Source organism: Hemiscyllium ocellatum, chromosome 13, assembly GCF_020745735.1.
Source record: "Hemiscyllium ocellatum isolate sHemOce1 chromosome 13, sHemOce1.pat.X.cur, whole genome shotgun sequence".
Taxonomy (NCBI): domain Eukaryota; kingdom Metazoa; phylum Chordata; class Chondrichthyes; order Orectolobiformes; family Hemiscylliidae; genus Hemiscyllium; species Hemiscyllium ocellatum.
In genome coordinates this window covers 72,795,186-72,813,666 of record NC_083413.1, presented here as the reverse complement: position 1 = coordinate 72,813,666, position 18,481 = coordinate 72,795,186, and the positions used below count along the sequence as shown (strand labels likewise).

Here is an 18,481-nt window from a genome sequence, read left to right as displayed (position 1 = left end):
ATGGGAAAGATTTTCATTACTGATTGGTCATTCTTTCAATGTCCTGATTGTTCATAAACTTCAGCCATGGGAAATACAGGGTTACTGGGGTGGGGAAAGGGGGGATGGTGAACGTGGGTGGGATGAGGTTCAGACAGTCTGTGTCGACTTGTTGGGCTGAATGGCCTATTTCCAGATTGTAGGGCTTATGGACTTACCCAACAAACATTTCCCCACCGACTCAACAACTTCCCCATGCCTATCTACCCACTCTCACCCCAAATTGCAAAATTAAAATGGGGTTACAGTGGGAAAATGTTTGGGAACTACTCATCTATTGTATACCTTCTGATTCTGCCACTTGCCTCAAAAGATGTGCAGCAGATGACCTTGATCAGATGGGCCAAGGAGTGGCAGATGGAGTTTAACTTATATAAATGTGAAGTGTTGCATTTTGGTAAGACAAATCAGGGCAGGAGTTATACAGTTAATGGTAAGGCCCTGGGAAGTGTTGCTGAACAAAGAGTCCTAATGGTACAGAAGTGTGATTCCTCAAAAGTGGGATTACAGGTAGACAGGATAGTGAAGAAGGCATTTGGTATGCTTGCCTTCATTAGTCAGTACATTGAGTATAGAAGTTGGAACATCATGTTGTGGCTGTACAGGACATTGTTTAGACTACTTTTGGAATACTGCATCCAGTTCTGATCTCTCTGCTATAGGAAAGACCTTGTTAAACTTGAAAGGGTTTCGAAAAGATTTATCAGGATATTGTTGGGATAGGGATATTTAGGTAATTGGAGGGTTTGACTTGAGGGATGAGAGGCTGAATAGGCTGGGGCTATTTTCCCCGAGAGCTTTGGAGGCAGACGGGTAACATTATAGAACTTTATAAAATGATGAGGGACATGAATAGGGCGAACAGCCAAGGATTTTTTCTGAAGGTAGAGGAGTCCAAAATCAGAGGGCATAGGTTTAAAAGGTGAGAGTGGAAAGATTTAAAAAGTACCTGAGGGGCATCGTGCTCATGCAGACAATGGTGCGTGTTTGGGATGAGCTGCCAGGGAAGGTGATGGAGGCTGGACCAATTACAACATTTGAAAGGCATCAGGATGGGTAAATGGATGGGAAAGATTTCAAGGGATATGGGCTAAGTATCAGCAAATGGGACTAGGCTAGATTTGGATGTCTGGTCATCACGGACAAGTTGGACTGAGGGGTCTGTTTCCATGCTGTATAACTCTTCCAGCTAACCGCTACCATCTTTTTGTAAGTAGGGCCATTAAAAAGGTCCCGTTTGAGAAAAGCATATCTGGACTAAGATGTCCATCAGAAGTGCACAGATGGTAATAACCAGCATGAGCCTGTCCATGAACAGCAAATTCATGAACACAAGTTGCTGGAAAATCTCAGCAGGTCTGGCAGTTCTGAACAAGGGGTACTGGACCCAAAATGTTAACTCTGATTTTTCTCTGCAGATGCTGCCAGACTTGCTCAGCTTTTCTAACAATTTCTCTTTTTTGTTTCAGATTTCCAGCATCTGCAGTTCTTTCAGTTTTTTTGTCCAGCAAATTCATTGTGTCCAAAACGTCCTCTTTCATGGGTGAACATATGAGCACCACACTGGGGTGTGGCTTTGTGAACATCAGTCAAACATGTTTTCAAAAGAATGACATAGAAGTTACTACGTTCACTGAATGAGCAGATAAGAACATAATATGAGAACAGAAGAACCAGGAGCAGGTATAGGGCATCTGACCTTTTGTGCCTGCTGATCTTTTCATGGTCTCAGCTCCACTTACCCACCCTCTCACTGTAACCCTTAGTTCCTTTACTGTTTAAAAAGTAACTATCTTAGCTTTAAAAACATTTACTGAAGATGTCTCAAGTACTTCACTGGGCAGGGAATTCCATACATTCACAACCCTCTGGGCGAAGACGTTCCTTCTCAATTCCTCCTAATTTTGAAGCTATGCCTTCTTGTCCTAGTTTCACCTGCCAGTGGAAACATCCTCTCCACTTCTATTCCCTTCATAACTGTATATGTTTCTATCAAGATCCCTCTGTATTCTTCTAAATTCCAAAGAATATAATCCCAGTTTACTCATCTTTCCTCATAAACCAACCCTCACAACTCCAGAAATAACCTAATGAACCTCCTCTGCATCCCCTCAACTGCCAGTATATCCTTTCTCAAGGAAGGAGACCAAAACTGCACACAGTACTCCAAGCGTGGCCTCACCAGCATCCTATACAGCTGTAACATAACCTACTTACTTTTAAAGTCAACCCATTTAGCAACGAAGGACAAAATTCCATTTGCTTTTTAAATTACCTGTTGCACCCGCAGACCAACCCTCTGCAAGTCATGTGTAAGGGCACCAGGTCCTTCTGCACTGAAGACACAGTAACACGAATTATGCCATTCTGCCCTTTGAGTCTGCTGCGCCATTCAGCCTATGCTGTTAGTTTTCTCAACCCCATTCTCCTGCTTTCATAAAACCGCAGGAAATTACAGCCTGCTGTAAATTTTTTTACCATTCAAATGATAGTCCTTTTTACTGTTGTCTAGCTTAGAGTGGTGCTGGAAAAGCACAACAAGTCAGGCAGCATCCGAGGAGCAGGAAAATTGATGTTTCGGGCAAAAGCCCTTCATCAAGAATGGGTCATTCCTGATGAAGGGCTTTTGTCTAAAACGTCGATTTTCCAGCTCCTTGGATGCTGCATGACCTGCAGTGTTTTTTCCAGCACCACTCTAATCTAGACTCTGATTTCCAGCATCTGCAGTCCTCAGTTTTGCCTTTTTACTGTTAGTCCTACCAAAATGTATGACTTCACATTTATTAATATTGTGTTCCATCTGCCAGAGCTTTGGCCACTCACTTAAATTATCTATATCCCTCTGCAAAGTTTCACAGTCCTCTGCACACTTTGCCCTACCACTCATCTTACTGTAATCCTCAAACTTTGACACACTACATGTCATCCCCAACTCCAGATAATCGATGTAAATTGTGAATAATTGCAGTCCCAACACTGATCCCAGAGACACATCACTAGTCGCTGATCGTCAATCAGGAAAGCACTCATTTATTCCCACTCTTTGCTTCCTGTTAGTTAACCAATCCTCTATCCATGCTAATACATTACCCGTTACAATATGTATCTTTATCTTATCCAGCAGCCTTTTGTGCGGCACTTTGTCGATTGCCTTTTGGAAATCTAGATACACCACATCTACTGGGTCCCCACCGCGCTTGTAACGTCTTCATAGAATTCCAGTAGATTAGTTAGATTAAATGGGGCATCTCATCTAAAAGATGGTATCTCTTACGGTACAGCTGTTCCTCAATTATAACAGGGGATTACAACAGGGAAGCTTTTCCTAGTATCTTGGTTAATTTTTGTCTCAGGAAACCAAACTATCTGGTTATTATTATATACAGTTGTTTGTGAGACACCGGTGTGTACAAAGTAGCTGTGCATTCGCCGCATTATAACATCAACTACACTTCTATGAACTTCATTGGATTCAAATATTTGTGATGTTTTGAGGATTTAAAAGTTACTATGTAAACACAAGTACTTAATTTTCTGTTGCGAAGGAGTAATGCAATTTAGCAATTGTACACATTACTGTTTCAAATCAAATGGAACCTTACAGAGAAGTCTTGCTTGTGGAAGGGAAGAGGTTAACATTACAAAAGTGAAAAGCAAACAACTTTTGCTCCTTTGTATGGGACCCATGTGCACATACTTGTTGAGAGTAACTAATTGCTGCATAAAATGTTTTGTAAGTTAGTTGTAGTGAAGAAACAAAACTGTACTATTACATCTTCTTTACATCAGGTGTCATGAAGATAGTGTCCAAAGAACTAATATTGAAAGGTGTTCTCTTGGCATAGACTAGCACTAGACAACAGAATTTACTAGACAAGACAACAGAATCAGCTCCATCCCTGACATAAATGTCCTTTGAGTAAATCTTCCAGAAATCCACCTTAGGAATTCATCAGCACTTTATTTGCTGCATGGTGCACAGGATCCTTATTAAAATTTCATGAGTTAATAAGTTGCTGCTATAAACCATTACTTTGAGTTTAAGATCAGGACATCGATCCTAGAAAAATTGAAAATTAAAAATAATCCTTTGGCATCAAGAGGTGGAGTTGAAGGGAGCCATCATGGACCACAAAGAATAAAACAGCAAATGCAGCAACAGAACATGAGCTAGTTTTAAGCAAAAGCAACTGAGTTACCTTATTTACAAGCAGTCCAAACTTGGAAGGTGACATGTCTCCAGCTGATAAGAATGAGATTTCCCTGCCTCAGTAATGGCAATGAAATTAAACTTTACATTAATAAAAAGCCTTTAGAATTATGAAATAAATAGAAACATTTGCTTAAATCATTAGGAATACTCATACTTCCATTTTAACTCTTCCACTTCTACTTTATTATTTTACTCATTCCTCATTTGCTTAATTGCCCCATCCTCCATCTCTCTCAGTCTTCCCTATCTTTCCCCTACCATGACTGTTTCTCTTCTCATGTTCTTTTCACTGTCTCTTCTCACCCTGAACAACAACAACAATTTAGATTTATATAGCACCTTTAAACTTAAATCATCTCAACGGAGCATTGTCAAGCAAAGTTTGATACCGAACAAAGTGTTTTGAGGACAGAAGACCAAAATCCCATTCAAAGAGCTAAGCTTGAAGAAGTGCCCTCAGTGGGACAGAACAGCAATGAGATGCAGAGAGGAAATTCCAGAGCTTGGGGCCTAGTCATTTGAAGACTATCAATGATTGCATGGTTAAAAATCAGGGATGTTCTATTCTTATTGTTTCTCACTCGATTGTGTCACTCTTTTCTCACCGTCTTCCCCTAGCTTGGAGATTGTCTTTTCCTGTCACTTGAAGTTTTAGATGGAGTTTAAAGCCTGCTCTGACCATGTGGACAATTAGCACAATTAGCCAGTATAACAGACAAAAAAACATGTTTGCAGATTAAAGAGAGCTCTATTCCACAGTCAGACCTACTCCACAGCTACATCTGCTGGAAATTAAACTCTTCAAACAATACGATTAACCTTCTGGAAAAGATCCATGTGGTTTCCATGAAAAATACAATTGAAGCACTGAACAATCATCTCATTTTCATTTCAGAAAAGCCCACAAATAAAGATATTTATACTTGCAAAGTAAACATTCCACTTTAAATAACAGCAGTATGGAGTTAAGTAGAAGAATAGAACACAGCACTTAACAGCTTTTATCAAATCACATGCATGATTGCCTGTGTTGAAATGAGAAGTATTGGATAGGCAGGCTACATGGGATGATGTTTGACAGTACATCACAACACTGGCCTTAGGATGCTTGCCACTTAACCACAATTTAATCACTTTTCTTCCAATCTTTTGCTGTGAAAATCCATACCTTATCTCAAATTGCAGTCAGCCAGCAAGCATCAGGAAGTTTCTCTATTGCTGCCTTTAAATGACTGAAAAAAGGATCAATTAAAGAACTGGGTGTTATAATATTATGGCAGAGTGTCATCCACCAATACTGGACTACCTGCAGCACAGCATTGTAGTAGTCCACACAACTAATTTATAACATGATGGTTTTGAGTGCTGTGTTTAAACAATTAAATAATAAAACAATTACTGAAGAATAAATAAAAACATTGTCATACAATAATGACACCAGCAGTGACTAATTGTTGCATTTATCATCAAGCTGAAGTTTTGACATTGAATAGTGAATGGTAAAAACAAATCCCAGTGTATAGACCTTTACACATACAAATGCTTTTCAGCATCATAGATAACCTTACAAGTTATTATAACCATGAAATTTATAGAGACAAAACTATCATGGGCTGTACAACATTACCCTCCCAGTCTCTTTAATGATTCGAGTAAGTTTACACAAAAGATTTCTATGAAGTTTCAACTGAGAGTAGGAGATTTAGATAGCACTGTTTTTGGTTGTTCAGTTAATTTAATTGCTTGAAAGGTAATGTAAGTTTATTTATTTGCACGCTCATTTTAATCAAACTGTAATATTTTGCGAATCAGAAAGCACCTAATCAACATGATAATCATGTTGTGAAATTTGTAATGCTCTTTTGTTCCAAACTCCAATTTCTGAAAATGGGATCCAGATCTTCTCTTGGAAATTGACTTGCAAGATGTATTTTTTCCCCCAGAGTTGTTGTATCCTCTTTAAATGGTTGTGTCCAATATATTGATGTTCTGCACAATACTTGTTATGTATTCATTGTCTAAAATTGAGACCAAAGCCACAAATTATTTTATGCATTCTATTATAATTGTGAAATGTACAGCTTGGGAAATGACTATCAGCAGAAGGGGTAACATACAACAATCAATTCAGAGTCAGGGGCAGGCTAGACAGAGCCACTTCAAACTCATCTCATTACTGCATCTTCGTTATTACCAGAGAGAGAATACAATGATTTAGTTGGTTAGATTTTCCCACTGGCAATAAGAAGGGGCCTCTTGTACATTAACAGCATGACTTATCTTCACAGCACCTGGTCTGATATTTAAACCCCATTTTGTTTTTGTATGCCATCGATTTCAACCAGTAAAAGTGTCTAATAATACATTCCCAATTTTGGCACACGGCATTCGCTTGTAAGACTCTAACTTAAAGACCGTCTTTAAATCCAGTGTAGACTGGGTGTGGAGGGTATTTGTATAACACTGTGACAGCAGTTGAAAGACTGGTTGACAGCAATAGCTTTATCACAGAATGTTGTTAACAGAACTAATTTTGACTTTTTAAAAATATTTAACTTCAAAACTGTGATTTTGTCATTGATTTTTCAATCCACAAACTAATAATACCATACTGGTTATTTAACATATAAACAATCACTAATTTGATTGGCCACCTCATTGGTAGCACAAGCACTGCGAAGCACGATAAGTGACACATGTGCAGCATAGCAAGCTGCTTTGAGAAGGACTAATTAGTCATAATATTTAATCATCGTGGTAGCTCAATTCTACATTGACTCAATTCAGTACCTGCCAACATGGAGATCAAGAGATGAGAAAGGAAGTGTATATCCCCCACATTGATGAGCATGAATATATATATAAAAGATTGAAACATTAGTTCACAGAAAAGCACAGAGAACCACTGCTGACTTGTGACTAATATTCCACACAATTCAAAGCTTATTACTCTGATGGATAGAGACATCACTATTTCACATCCAAACATTAGCACTGCCAAAAACATGAAATCATACATTTGGGATGATCTACTTAGAGGTGAATGGAACATTGGTTTTCCATTACTTGATAGCGTGTACTATATCAATAATTTTAATTTGATAAGGTATTTCCGATGAAGGAAGTTATTTGGCCTATCCAGTTCATCCTTCCAAAAGGAATTTACCGTGATCACAACCAATTGTTATGCTGTGCAGCATTGCACAAACTAATCCAGATTATTTAGAAAATCATGTTTAGGTTATTCTAGGGGTTTGTTTTAATACAAAATAAGTTTGTTTTATTATTTACACTTTCATTTTTAAATAACCATGGAATTTCATTTTTGGGAAATTAAATCAGTTTATTGCAGTTTTACCAACCCTCCCACCCAGATATAATATTGTTTGATCTACCAATTGCTGGTTCCCTGCAAGCCTGATAAGCTTATTCCCATTACTGTACCAAACCTCACAATCTTATTTACTATAGAGAGATCAAGCTATAAGTCTGTAAGTTCAATGAGTAGTTTCTGTACAGTGTTAAAAATCACACAACACCATGTTATAGTCCAACAGTCTTAATTGGAAGCACCAGCTTTCGGAGTGCTACTCCTTAATCAGGTGGTTGATGAAGGAGCGGCGCTCCGAAAGCTAGTGCTTCCAATTAAACCTGTTGGACTATAACCTGGTGTTGTGTGATTTTAAAATTTGTACATCCCAGTCCAACATTGGCATTGCCAAATCATTTCTGTACAGTGACTGGACGTCTTAGTAATTAAACATTTCAAACTTTTATTGTAACTTTGTCAAAATGGTAGATCTTTTTTCGCAAGATTTTCTGAAATGTAGTTATTTGGAATAGTTTTAATATACTGTTTTTTATGTAATGGAAGTTGATTTATTTATGTAACTGGAGAACGTGTTTGTACAACTTGTTTTAGAATACTGTAGAATAAACACTAAGTGTAGCAGAGATGTCTTATTTTTGTATCATAATGCTGTGGGAACTAGAATGATGACCCACAGAGAGGTGTGCCCAAGGCTTCAACTTGGCTTTGACATAACAATGATACATGCATGTGATCTTCATGTACAACACATAATGAATATCTTTTGTCCCAGAGCATTCCCAGATGATTAACTCTGTTTTTGAAGTGTGGTTAATGTTATATTTTGGAATATGGAAAACAATTTCTGCAGAGTCAGAACATTAAGCGAGATGAATGACCAGCTAATCCTTTTGTAGCATTGCTCACTAGATTACCATTTGCTGAATCAGAGAATTCCAAGACATTGATGAGGCCACTTTTTGAATGCTCCATACAATTCTGGTCACCTTGCTAAGGAAGGATGTTGTTAAACTAGAAAAGGTACAGAAAAACTTTACTAGGATGTTACCGGAACTGGAGGATTTGAGTTTTAAGGAGGAGTTGGATATTATGATTTTGTTCTTCCTGGAGCAGTGGAGGCTGAGGGTGACCTTATGGAGATTTATAAAAATCATGAGGAGATAAGATGAATAGCCCAGGTCTTTTCCAAGGGTAGGGGAGTACAAAACTGGAGGGCATATTTTTAAGGTGAGACGGAAAAGATTTAAAAGGGACCTAAGGGGCAACCTCTTCACACAGAGGGTTCGGTGTGTATGGAATTAGCTTCCAGAGGAAGTGGTGGGTGAAGGTACAATTACAATATTTAAAAGGCATTGAAAGGAATGTTATTAGGAAGGGTTTAGAAGGATATGGGCCAAATACAGGCAAATGCAGCTAGTTCAGTTTAGGATACCTGGTCAGCACAGATGAATTAGATTGAAGGATCTGCTTACTTGCTATATGACTCTGACTCTAAATCATTCCATATGATCTTACGCATCTACATAGAGGTGAATGGAACATTGGTTTTACATCCTTTTTGAAGTACTAACAGTGCTATGTACTCTCACCACTGTACTAAAGAATCAGTAATATGTAACATGCTGAAATCCTGGGATTGAAACATAGAAGAATTATAGAAGCCGTAATTGCAGAAAGAGGCCACCCAGACCAAGTCCACCTTACACCATTATACCACATTTACCATGGCTAATCCACCAAGCCTACATATCCCTGGTGACAATGAGGTAATTCCAGGGCAATTTAGCATGGCTAATCCACCTAACCTGTGGACCTTTGGACAGTGGGAGGAAATCACAGAACCCAGAAGAAACTGACGCAGACACCGGGAGAATGTGCAAACTCCACACAGTGTCACCCGAGACTGGAATCAAACACAGGGCTGTTGCATTGTGAGGCAACAGTGCTAGCCACTGAGCCACACAGCTGCATATTTGTGGATGGAACTTGGATTTGCACAATTCTAACTCAAAAGCAAGATGTTCTTCACAAAGTCAACATGAAAGAGTTACAATAATCTATTATTAAATATTTTATGTTAGTAGGGGATAAAGTTCTGTTTATTTGTCCCAGAGATATAAGCACTGTTGGCTAGGCTAGCATTTATTGCTCATCTCTTAAAATTATCTTTTAAAATTATGTTATCACTCATTTTGAAAATATTGATATTTTGGTCTCAGGATAGTGATTGTGACTAGGTCGGATTTCTGACTCCACTGAATTACTGAACTCAGTAGTTATTGAGTTGAGAGGAGCAGAAAAGTGGGTCTGAGGAGGACCTATTCCTCGTCCCACTGATTGTGATGACTTAGAGAACAATCAAATATTAATATTATTGACAATATTACTAGCACAGGTTCATTGATCTCTTGTCAGTTCCCCATTGCAAAATAAATGGTAGAAACTTCTAGAGGAGAAATCCAAAATTTATTTCCAAGTTTGTTTTAGAAGAGCAGAAGTTCAGTTTTAACACAGGCATTGTGCTGGAGTTTTTTTTTCCTTGTCTCTCACTCAGTGTTGAAATCAACCAAGGACAAATTTAAATAAAAACAATATGTATTTCTGACAATCACTACAACTTCTAAATAAATCACCTTTCAAATAATTTCCCCCCAAATTAAGTCAGAACCAATACTTAAGTGTTATTATTACTTGAAGAACAAATACTTTATGAGGAAATAGATACCACCTCAAATACCAGTCCAATGTGGAATAGGCAGTTGTCCATTAGGTGGTAGTTCCATCTGCACATTGTAGCAAAATAGTACTGTGGCTCATTAAATTCTAAAATGGTAAGTCATTTAGGTATTAGGAAAACACAGGTTACAATATTAAAGCATTCTTAATGGCTCGGTTTTCATAATGAGTTAGTCATATTTTGCAAGACATGCCATAAATGCCAGGTAATGGGAAAATCCCAACCATTCATGAAAACTGCACCTTTAATTCTGATACCAGCTTTTCAAGAATTTAAGCAGCATCTTACCTAATTGTGAAGAATCCCTACCTATGATCAGTTCCTTTTAATGAGGCAGTGCCTCTGGAAAAAAAATGAAAATGGTAATAGAACACTTCAAGTGTTACTTTGCAAATATTCAAAGAAATTAGAACTATTTTGGAAATCCTATAATTCACATATTCTGCTTATCATACAAATTTGTAAAATATATTGAAAATGTGGCATCAAACATTGAAGACCAGGACTAGGGTTTATTGTCAGGAATATTCTAATGATTGTGATAAAAGCACTCCTTTGTTCCTGTTTGCCATTAAGGATGCACCGAATCAGTCCACAGGATTCTGTGGTTTTGAATGATAAAGATATGAGGTGAGAGGACCATTAAAGTTAAAGAAATATTGAAAAAGCAAAGCTTGGTGAATATATTGCCTGTCAATGTTTTGCAATTCAGAGAGATACTAACTAAATCATATGAATTGGCACAGAGCTATTTGAAGAGGACTTAACAACAATGAAAACTACAGCAGCTAAAAAGGTCAACGTTTGGAATTTTGTTGTTGGAGATGAAGTGTTAGTGTTGCTACCAGTCTTTGTAGAACCAATTAAAGTAAGGTGCCCTGAACGTTATCAAACCAAAAAGAAGCAAAATAATGAATACTCCAGACAAGAAGAAAATTCAGTAAGTGTGTCATGTTAACAAGTGAAAGATATTTCACAGGATGACAGCCAGAAGTAAAGTGTACTTACAGCAGTTAAATCAAAACCTCAGAATAATTGGAGAATGAATCATAAATTTAAAATTCAAACACCAATCTTCCAGCTCTCAGGCTGCATTATATGGAGGTGTTTAAAATAATATTTTATATTTCAGAAAATTACCAAATTGAGTTATAAAGGCTATTGCAGAATCATATTAGTGAATAGGCCAGGATAAACATCCCTGGCTGCTCATGATATTAATTTAGTTGATCCATCATCTATGAAACAATAGCTTTATAGACTCAAAGGAATTAGCTCAAACAAAAGACAGGATCTAGCTCATGGTAGTCAATTACATTATTGAATGAGTCATGGTAGCTGGAGCTCACCTACTGTGGTAGTGCCAAAACCTGATGGGTCACAAAGATTCTATGTTGGTTATCATAAAGTCAATGCAATGACAAAAATTGTCTCACATCTTATCTCAACATTGAGGACCACAATGCTATTTGATGTTGAATTTGATATACATGATATGCCACCAAAATCAACATGCTAAATTGGCAAGTTCCATTTACTGCCAGAACTAAAGAAATATCAGCTTTTGTAATACTAGATAGAATTCCAGTGCAAAGTCATAATGTTTGGAATGAAAAATGCATCAGCAACATTCCTACAACTGACCAATAAAGTAATTAAAGAACTATGCAACCATATGGATTTTGTTAACAACTAGGTTGTTTTCAGCCAAATCTGTTAAGAACATTTTCAACACTCAAGTGAACTGTTAGATTGCCTCTTTGTCGACAGTCTGCTTATAAATCAGGCTAAGCATTCATTTGTCAAAGCAAAAGGGTCTTATTTGGGCTACACTCTGGGCCAAGGTCAAGTAGCACCTAAAGAATTGAAAGAGAGGGTTATTTGGATTTTCCTGTGTCCAGGATGAATCTTGAAATTTTGCAATATGTTGGCATGAGTGTATTTTTTCAGAAATTTATTCTGAACTTCGGCACTGTCATGGCTCCTTTAACAAATTTGTTGAAGAAAGGCAGAAAATTTGTGCAGGTGCAAGAATGTTAAGTGTGTTTTTGACATATTGAAAGCTGCACAGAAAGCACTGTCATGAGCAGCACTGGACTATGAGAAGATATTCAAACTGGCTTTTAGTGGAGATCAATGGGGGTAGTTTAACTACAAGATAACAAGATGGGGATCAAAAATGCTCACCTGCCAACAGAAATAATCCAGTCTGGAAAAGGAGACATTGAGTCTTATGTTGGCTCTTCATCATTTTGAAATATATATCAACAATATGGAAGAAACAGTTATTTAAACAAACCAAAACTATTTCTTTTTTGGGTAAAATTTCAAGTCAAGAGCTTATTGTTGTTTCAGTTGAGCTCAATCTCCCAGCCATAGAAATTAAAAATCATTCATGGAAATCAATCATCCTGGAAAAGAATATTATTACAGATGCTTTATCAAGAGAACATTATGAACAAAACTGAGTACTGTGAAGAAAATGGATTTATATAAAATATGATTACTGTGAAACACATTGTATGTTATCAATATTATCATTAATTTGCTGTATAAATAGTGTTAAATTTTGATGGGAAATGATAACGCTTTTCAAACATACATTTTCTTTTTTTTCACAGGAAGGTACTATATTTATATATTTTACAATATTTATATATACTTTTTTTAAGAGTTTGCATTTCAAAGTAGTGACATATGGGTGTTGATTAGTTTTTCTGAAGGGGTTTTAAAAAATGAACGAAGACAGGCTTTCTGGAACCATGATTTTAAACCAGTTGTGAGAGAGCAGGTGACTGTAAGTCTCTTGGAGTTTTAATGGAAGCTTGTTGATGCTGTGCTGGTTTAAGACTGTAAAGGGTAAACATTTAAACCACTAGATTTGGCAGAATCAATCATGAACAGGTTTTTAAAAAAAATTGGCTCAAAAGCTTTTGGGTTCAGCTCGAAGCAGATATGACTGAAGTTTGATGCAAGTAATCTCTCCTTATAAGGGGATCACTCAGAATAGTAAATGAAAGATTTGTGAAATTTCCAGACCAAAGTGCTTGGTTAAAATTCCCCAGATTATTGAAAGACTAAGTAAATCTGGCTTATGTGTGAGTAGACAGGTAAAAGGCTTCACAGCTCACAGGCTGGAACAAGAAGACAATTAAGTCAAACCTATAGATTTCACAGGAAGGAAAATTTATCTGGATTTTGATTAACTGAAGTGGTGTTGAGAAATAGGTGGGATTTTGTTTTGTGATGTGTTTTGAAATCTTTCAAGCAGTGTTACATTCAGATATTTTGATTTCTGTTTTTCAAAAATGTATTTTCTGTCATAAACTTTAATGTGTTAAAACCAAACCTACAGCCTTCTGTGCTAAACACACATATACCTATACTCATCGAGTGATTAACAGAAAGACGTTAACACAGACACACACACAGATGCCTACCAACACAGGGGGCCAAGCCACAACCACACACAGATATCCACATGCATGCAGATCACAGATACCTACAAATACTGAAAACACATACATTTACATACCCAGAGACAAAGAGTTCACACACACTTCGATCTTATGCACAAGTAGAGATCTACATACCTACATCAACCCTGATATATAGACACAGAAAACACAAAGATACATGTACTCAGAGACAGACACTCATGCCTACATATCGAGACATACACATTCCGACACCCATTCAACAGAGACAAATACACATTCACACAGATGCACAGATGCAGGCACTTGCATTCAGACATCACCCTACAGACAAAAATGTACATTCACATACATTTAGACAAGGAAAAGAACACAAATGCACACTGAGACATACAAAGTAAGTGGTCTCTATTCAAGTTTGAAAATAAGTCTACATTGCAAGTGAATGGGAAATAATCACGGACTGTATTTATATAAATTCATGTATCACTTTTCCTGTATTGTAATGGTTGTCTCACTTTCTACCCAATTACAATCTAATGATACAAGAGTCATTAGTCGGAGAGTTTGCGTATCATTCTTACACCTTTGTTTATTGAAGCTAAGATCAGTCAAGGCTTGCAGAGGCACTGTGAACTATGATAAAGTAGAATTTTTATGAGCAAAGACAAGTCTTCACTTGCACTGCCACCATTGACCTACATCTTTATTATGCTGGATCTAGCTTTGGATCTGACAATTTTCATGTCAACAAAGTTGAACTTTTTCAGACCTCCAAGTGTGTCATCATTTCAATAGTTATTACAGTTGGCTTAGCTTCCAGTTTGCTGTATTGGACAAATTGCATAATTTAACTGTTGGCTTCCACAATCTTCTACATGCTTTCTTCAAAATTGTTGTTTTAGGGATTTCGGGAGATATATGTATGCTTATAAGTTGTCATAGTTCAACCGCCTTCAAAAACACCCAGCAGTCAAAGAGTCGATTTAGGAAATAAAATGGGGCCATCGCCATTTAAGGGTTTAACAAAGGAATGATTTGTGACATTCATGACTAACACACTGTGAGCCAAAACAGCTTGTGCCTTCAAAATCTGGAGCTTTGTATCACTGTGGCAATTGCAGTGTGAAGTGCTTAACAAGAACAAAGCCCATCAGTCACCATTAAAGAGTAGGAAAGAATGCCTGTACTGTGGAATCTGCATCGCACACAGTTGAAAAAAAAAGCCACTGTGTAGATCTCGGGGGTGGGGGTAAAGGTGCTCGAGTGCATGCCCATCCCCCGCCACACCAGCTGTTCCCCATGACCTGCTACAGATGTAAAGACCCCCATTTAAACCTCAGCAACATGTTGAAAGCCAAGGGTGAAGTTTTAACATATAAGATTGCACTAATCAGTTGAAAACGAAGTGCAATTAATTGGAATAGATTTATATAATAATCTGGAGGGAGGAGCCCTTTTTGTTTTCATAAAGGAGGTTCCACTTCACATTATACAGTGAAGAGTGTGATCTTTCTCTCTGCTATTGAGGTTGAAACGGAGCCAGTAAACTAATAATAAACTGGATAATGTTTGTCTTTGAGGCGGTTGCATGATTCGGAACAAGTGGAATAAGGCTGGCATTAATGCAAGAACTGGATTTCAAAAGTTGCTCGGCTAAAACAAAAAAAAGTCGACAGTTTTGGCTCTGTAGTTCCGTGCCAGAGTTCCTGAGGTGAATTTCAAGCAACTTGTAGCTTTTCAGTGAAACTGAACTGTGGTGAGAAGTATAAACTCAGTCGCGGAAAGGCAAGAGGCATCATGCCACATAAAGACAGAGAAGAAAACAGACAAGGGAATTTATCACTCACCAGTCAGTGACTAACTCGCTATCTGGCTCCTAGTCATCTGGAGGTAACTGAAGTTGCTGTGGCGGGTAGTGGGGAGGGGTTGTCGGTGGTCTTTGCACGAGATGAGATCAATCTATATCAGAAAAATAAAGGAAGTATTATTTTCTGTTACAAAAAAGTGAAGGGCAGAATGCAGCCAGCAGGAGTCACTGCATGTCAGCCTCATTCGCCAAACTTGCAATCACTTGTTTTATTTCTCTCAGTGACTCTTTGTAAAACTTAAAAAAAACACCACACCGCGGCAGATGGTTTGATCATCGATCTATGCAACCTTTTTGCAAGGAGACTCACTTTAAATGAATGCATTCTATATATAAAGTAACAAGAAGCAACGTGAAATCAATATTAGCGTTATTAAGCTCGGGCTATGACTGTCTCTTGTTATTGTGCTGAACCACTGTACACATTGCTTCAACAACTTCATCTGAAAAGAATGACTCCCCCTCTAATAATAATGGGATTGCTATTCCTGAGTTGCTGTGCGCTAAACTATGGCTATATTTATCTAGAGGCAGTATGTCTATGGAAGAGGATACACCAGACTGTTTAAAATAGATACAGAACTCTTGTTTTCAATTCAAATTGGTTCCTGCAGAGAGTTGAACTGTGCTGCTGAATTTTCATCTCAGAAATTGTTCTGCAGATGCGAACTTAGTTTGAGCGCAGGAGCTTTTGTAAAAAGGAGCACACACCAATGTCCTAAAGGCTAACCGGAGACATAACCGGCGATTGCTGTGACTAAGAACCGAAATATCTTCGATTAAAATGGAGGCTGGCCCTGGACAGCATCTTTTGAATACAGATAGAGATAATGTTGGAAGGCCTGGATCCATGGAGTCAGCCAGTGCTGCGCCTAACTTGTACCGGATGTACCTGTCTTGCTTACCTGACCGCTACATGAAGGCAAAAATGAGCCTGGCAGCCTACCTCATAGATTGGGCTCTTGTTCTTCTTTGTAAGGTAAGACTTTGAATATCTAATGATGAACTAGAATGTTGTGATATTTGACTGCATGTGGACATAAGCAAAGAGTTAGACTAATGACTTCCATGATCATAGCACAATACCAATGCACTTTATAACCAAAGAGTACTTTGAAAGTATAGCCACTATGTTGCACTTTAAGAAACATGGCCCCAAATTTCAGCACAACAAGGTCCCACAAACAGCAATGACTTGCTGATCAGATCACCTGCTTTGTTGGTGTTAGTTGAGGAATAATTGTAGACCAGAAAACACATGGAAAATCCCATTGTTCTTATGCTCTTAATCTTATGGGATCTTGCACATTTGTCTGAAAGGGCCTTAATGACTCATCTAAAAGACAGCACCTCTGACTGTGCAGCACACCTTCAGTACTGCACTAAATGTGGAAACCTGGATTATTGCTCTCAAGTATGGTGAATGGAACTTGGACCCAAAACCTCTTGCACCAGAGATAAGATTCTGCCAACTGAGCTGCATCTGACATTACAGCTACCTTTGCAATACATAATTCTTACTTCTGATAAATACAACTTTTATTTTTGCATCTTATTTAGGAAAACCAAATACAAAGTAATTCAGTGCATATACAAGAAGCAAAATACACTTGTTTGCTTTTATGAATCCATAAGTCAATTATAATTCTCTAGAGCTGAAAATGTGTTGCGGGAAAAGCGCAGCAGGTCAGGCAGCATCCAAGGAACAAGAAATTCAACGTTTCGGGCATAAGCCCTTCTTCAGGAATGAGGAAAGTGTGTCCAGCAGGCTAAGATAAAAGGTAGGGAGGAGGGACTTGGGGGAGGGGCGATGGAGATGTGATAGGTGGAAGGAGGTCAAGGTGAGGCTGATAGGCTGGAGTGGGGTGGGGGCGGAGAGGTCAGGAAGAAGATTGCAAGTTAGGAAGGCGGTGCTGAGTTCGAGGGATTCGACTGAAACAAGGTGGGGGGAGGGGAACTCAGCACTGCCTTCCTAACCTGCAATCTTCTTCCTGATCTCTCCGCCCACACCCCACTCCAGCCTATCACCCTCACCTTGACCTCCTTCCACCTATCACATCTCCATCGCCCCTCCCCCAAGTCCCTCCTCCATACCTTTTATCTTAGCCTGCTGGACATACTTTCCTCATTCCTGATGAAGGGCTTATGCCCGAAACGTCGAATTTCCTGTTCCTTGGATGCTGCCTGACCTGCTGCGCTTTTCCAGCAACACATTTTCAGCTCTGATGCTCCAGCATCTGCAGACCTCACTTTCTCCTATAATTCTCCAGACCCATGTATTCTCCCTCCTTTGTTTAAATTTGGCTCAGTGCTCGCTTCTTATTGTATTTTATTTTACATAATGCACCAGAGTAGTGTCGGAGATCATGTTTGAATCAGTAGAATTTATATCCTATACATGGATTTATTAAAATTGACAATCATTCTAGACTCACAATGGATCCTGGATTTTCTAGATAAACATGGTGATGTATAATAATATGAACACTATGCATGATACCTAAAATGTATGTGAACATTGTTGTTCCTGAAGCATACAGTGCAAGGCAGTCCTCGGTTCAGTTCTCTATATGCAAGGCACAGTAATTGAGCTTAACACGTACAATTGGGCATGACATTGCCCTCAGTGTTTGAGCTTGGTTAGATCTGGGGAATAAACCAAGATTTGCAACTTGTGAGAATATCAGGAGAGAGTAAATAGTAATACCTCCACAATCAGGCAGCTTGCTGATTGTTCCAGCCTAAATTCACAAATGGTAAGTCTTGCTCACTGGGAAATGTATTTATGTCATTTCTGGTTTTATTTTAAAATCTCTTATTCTAACTGTCTAAACAGAGGAAATGAAAAGTATTG

The 18,481-nt window shown here is 38.2% G+C and overlaps 1 protein-coding gene and 1 long non-coding RNA gene across 4 annotated transcripts in view; one reads left to right on the top strand and one right to left on the bottom strand.

Annotated features, from left to right (window-relative positions):
• Positions 1-3,936: 3,936 nt before the first annotated feature.
• On the bottom strand, positions 3,937-16,430 carry LOC132821935 (uncharacterized). 2 transcript variants are annotated; one of them, XR_009645370.1, is made up of 3 exons: positions 16,339-16,430; positions 15,608-15,719; positions 3,937-6,270 (listed from the first exon to the last, which is right to left on the bottom strand). It is a non-coding gene; the product is annotated as an uncharacterized LOC132821935 (long non-coding RNA). The 2 variants fall into 2 exon arrangements; XR_009645369.1 differs by lacking the exon at positions 16,339-16,430 and adding an exon at positions 15,938-16,040.
• The window catches only part of LOC132821934 (uncharacterized), a 462,849-nt gene continuing 459,640 nt past the window's right edge, over positions 15,273-18,481 (top strand). For both annotated transcript variants that reach the window (XM_060834915.1, XM_060834914.1), the window contains exon 1: positions 15,273-16,606. In XM_060834915.1, the coding sequence (XP_060690898.1) occupies positions 16,412-16,606 (195 nt within the window). In that variant the 5' untranslated portion in view covers positions 15,273-16,411. The remainder of the gene's footprint in view (positions 16,607-18,481) is intronic.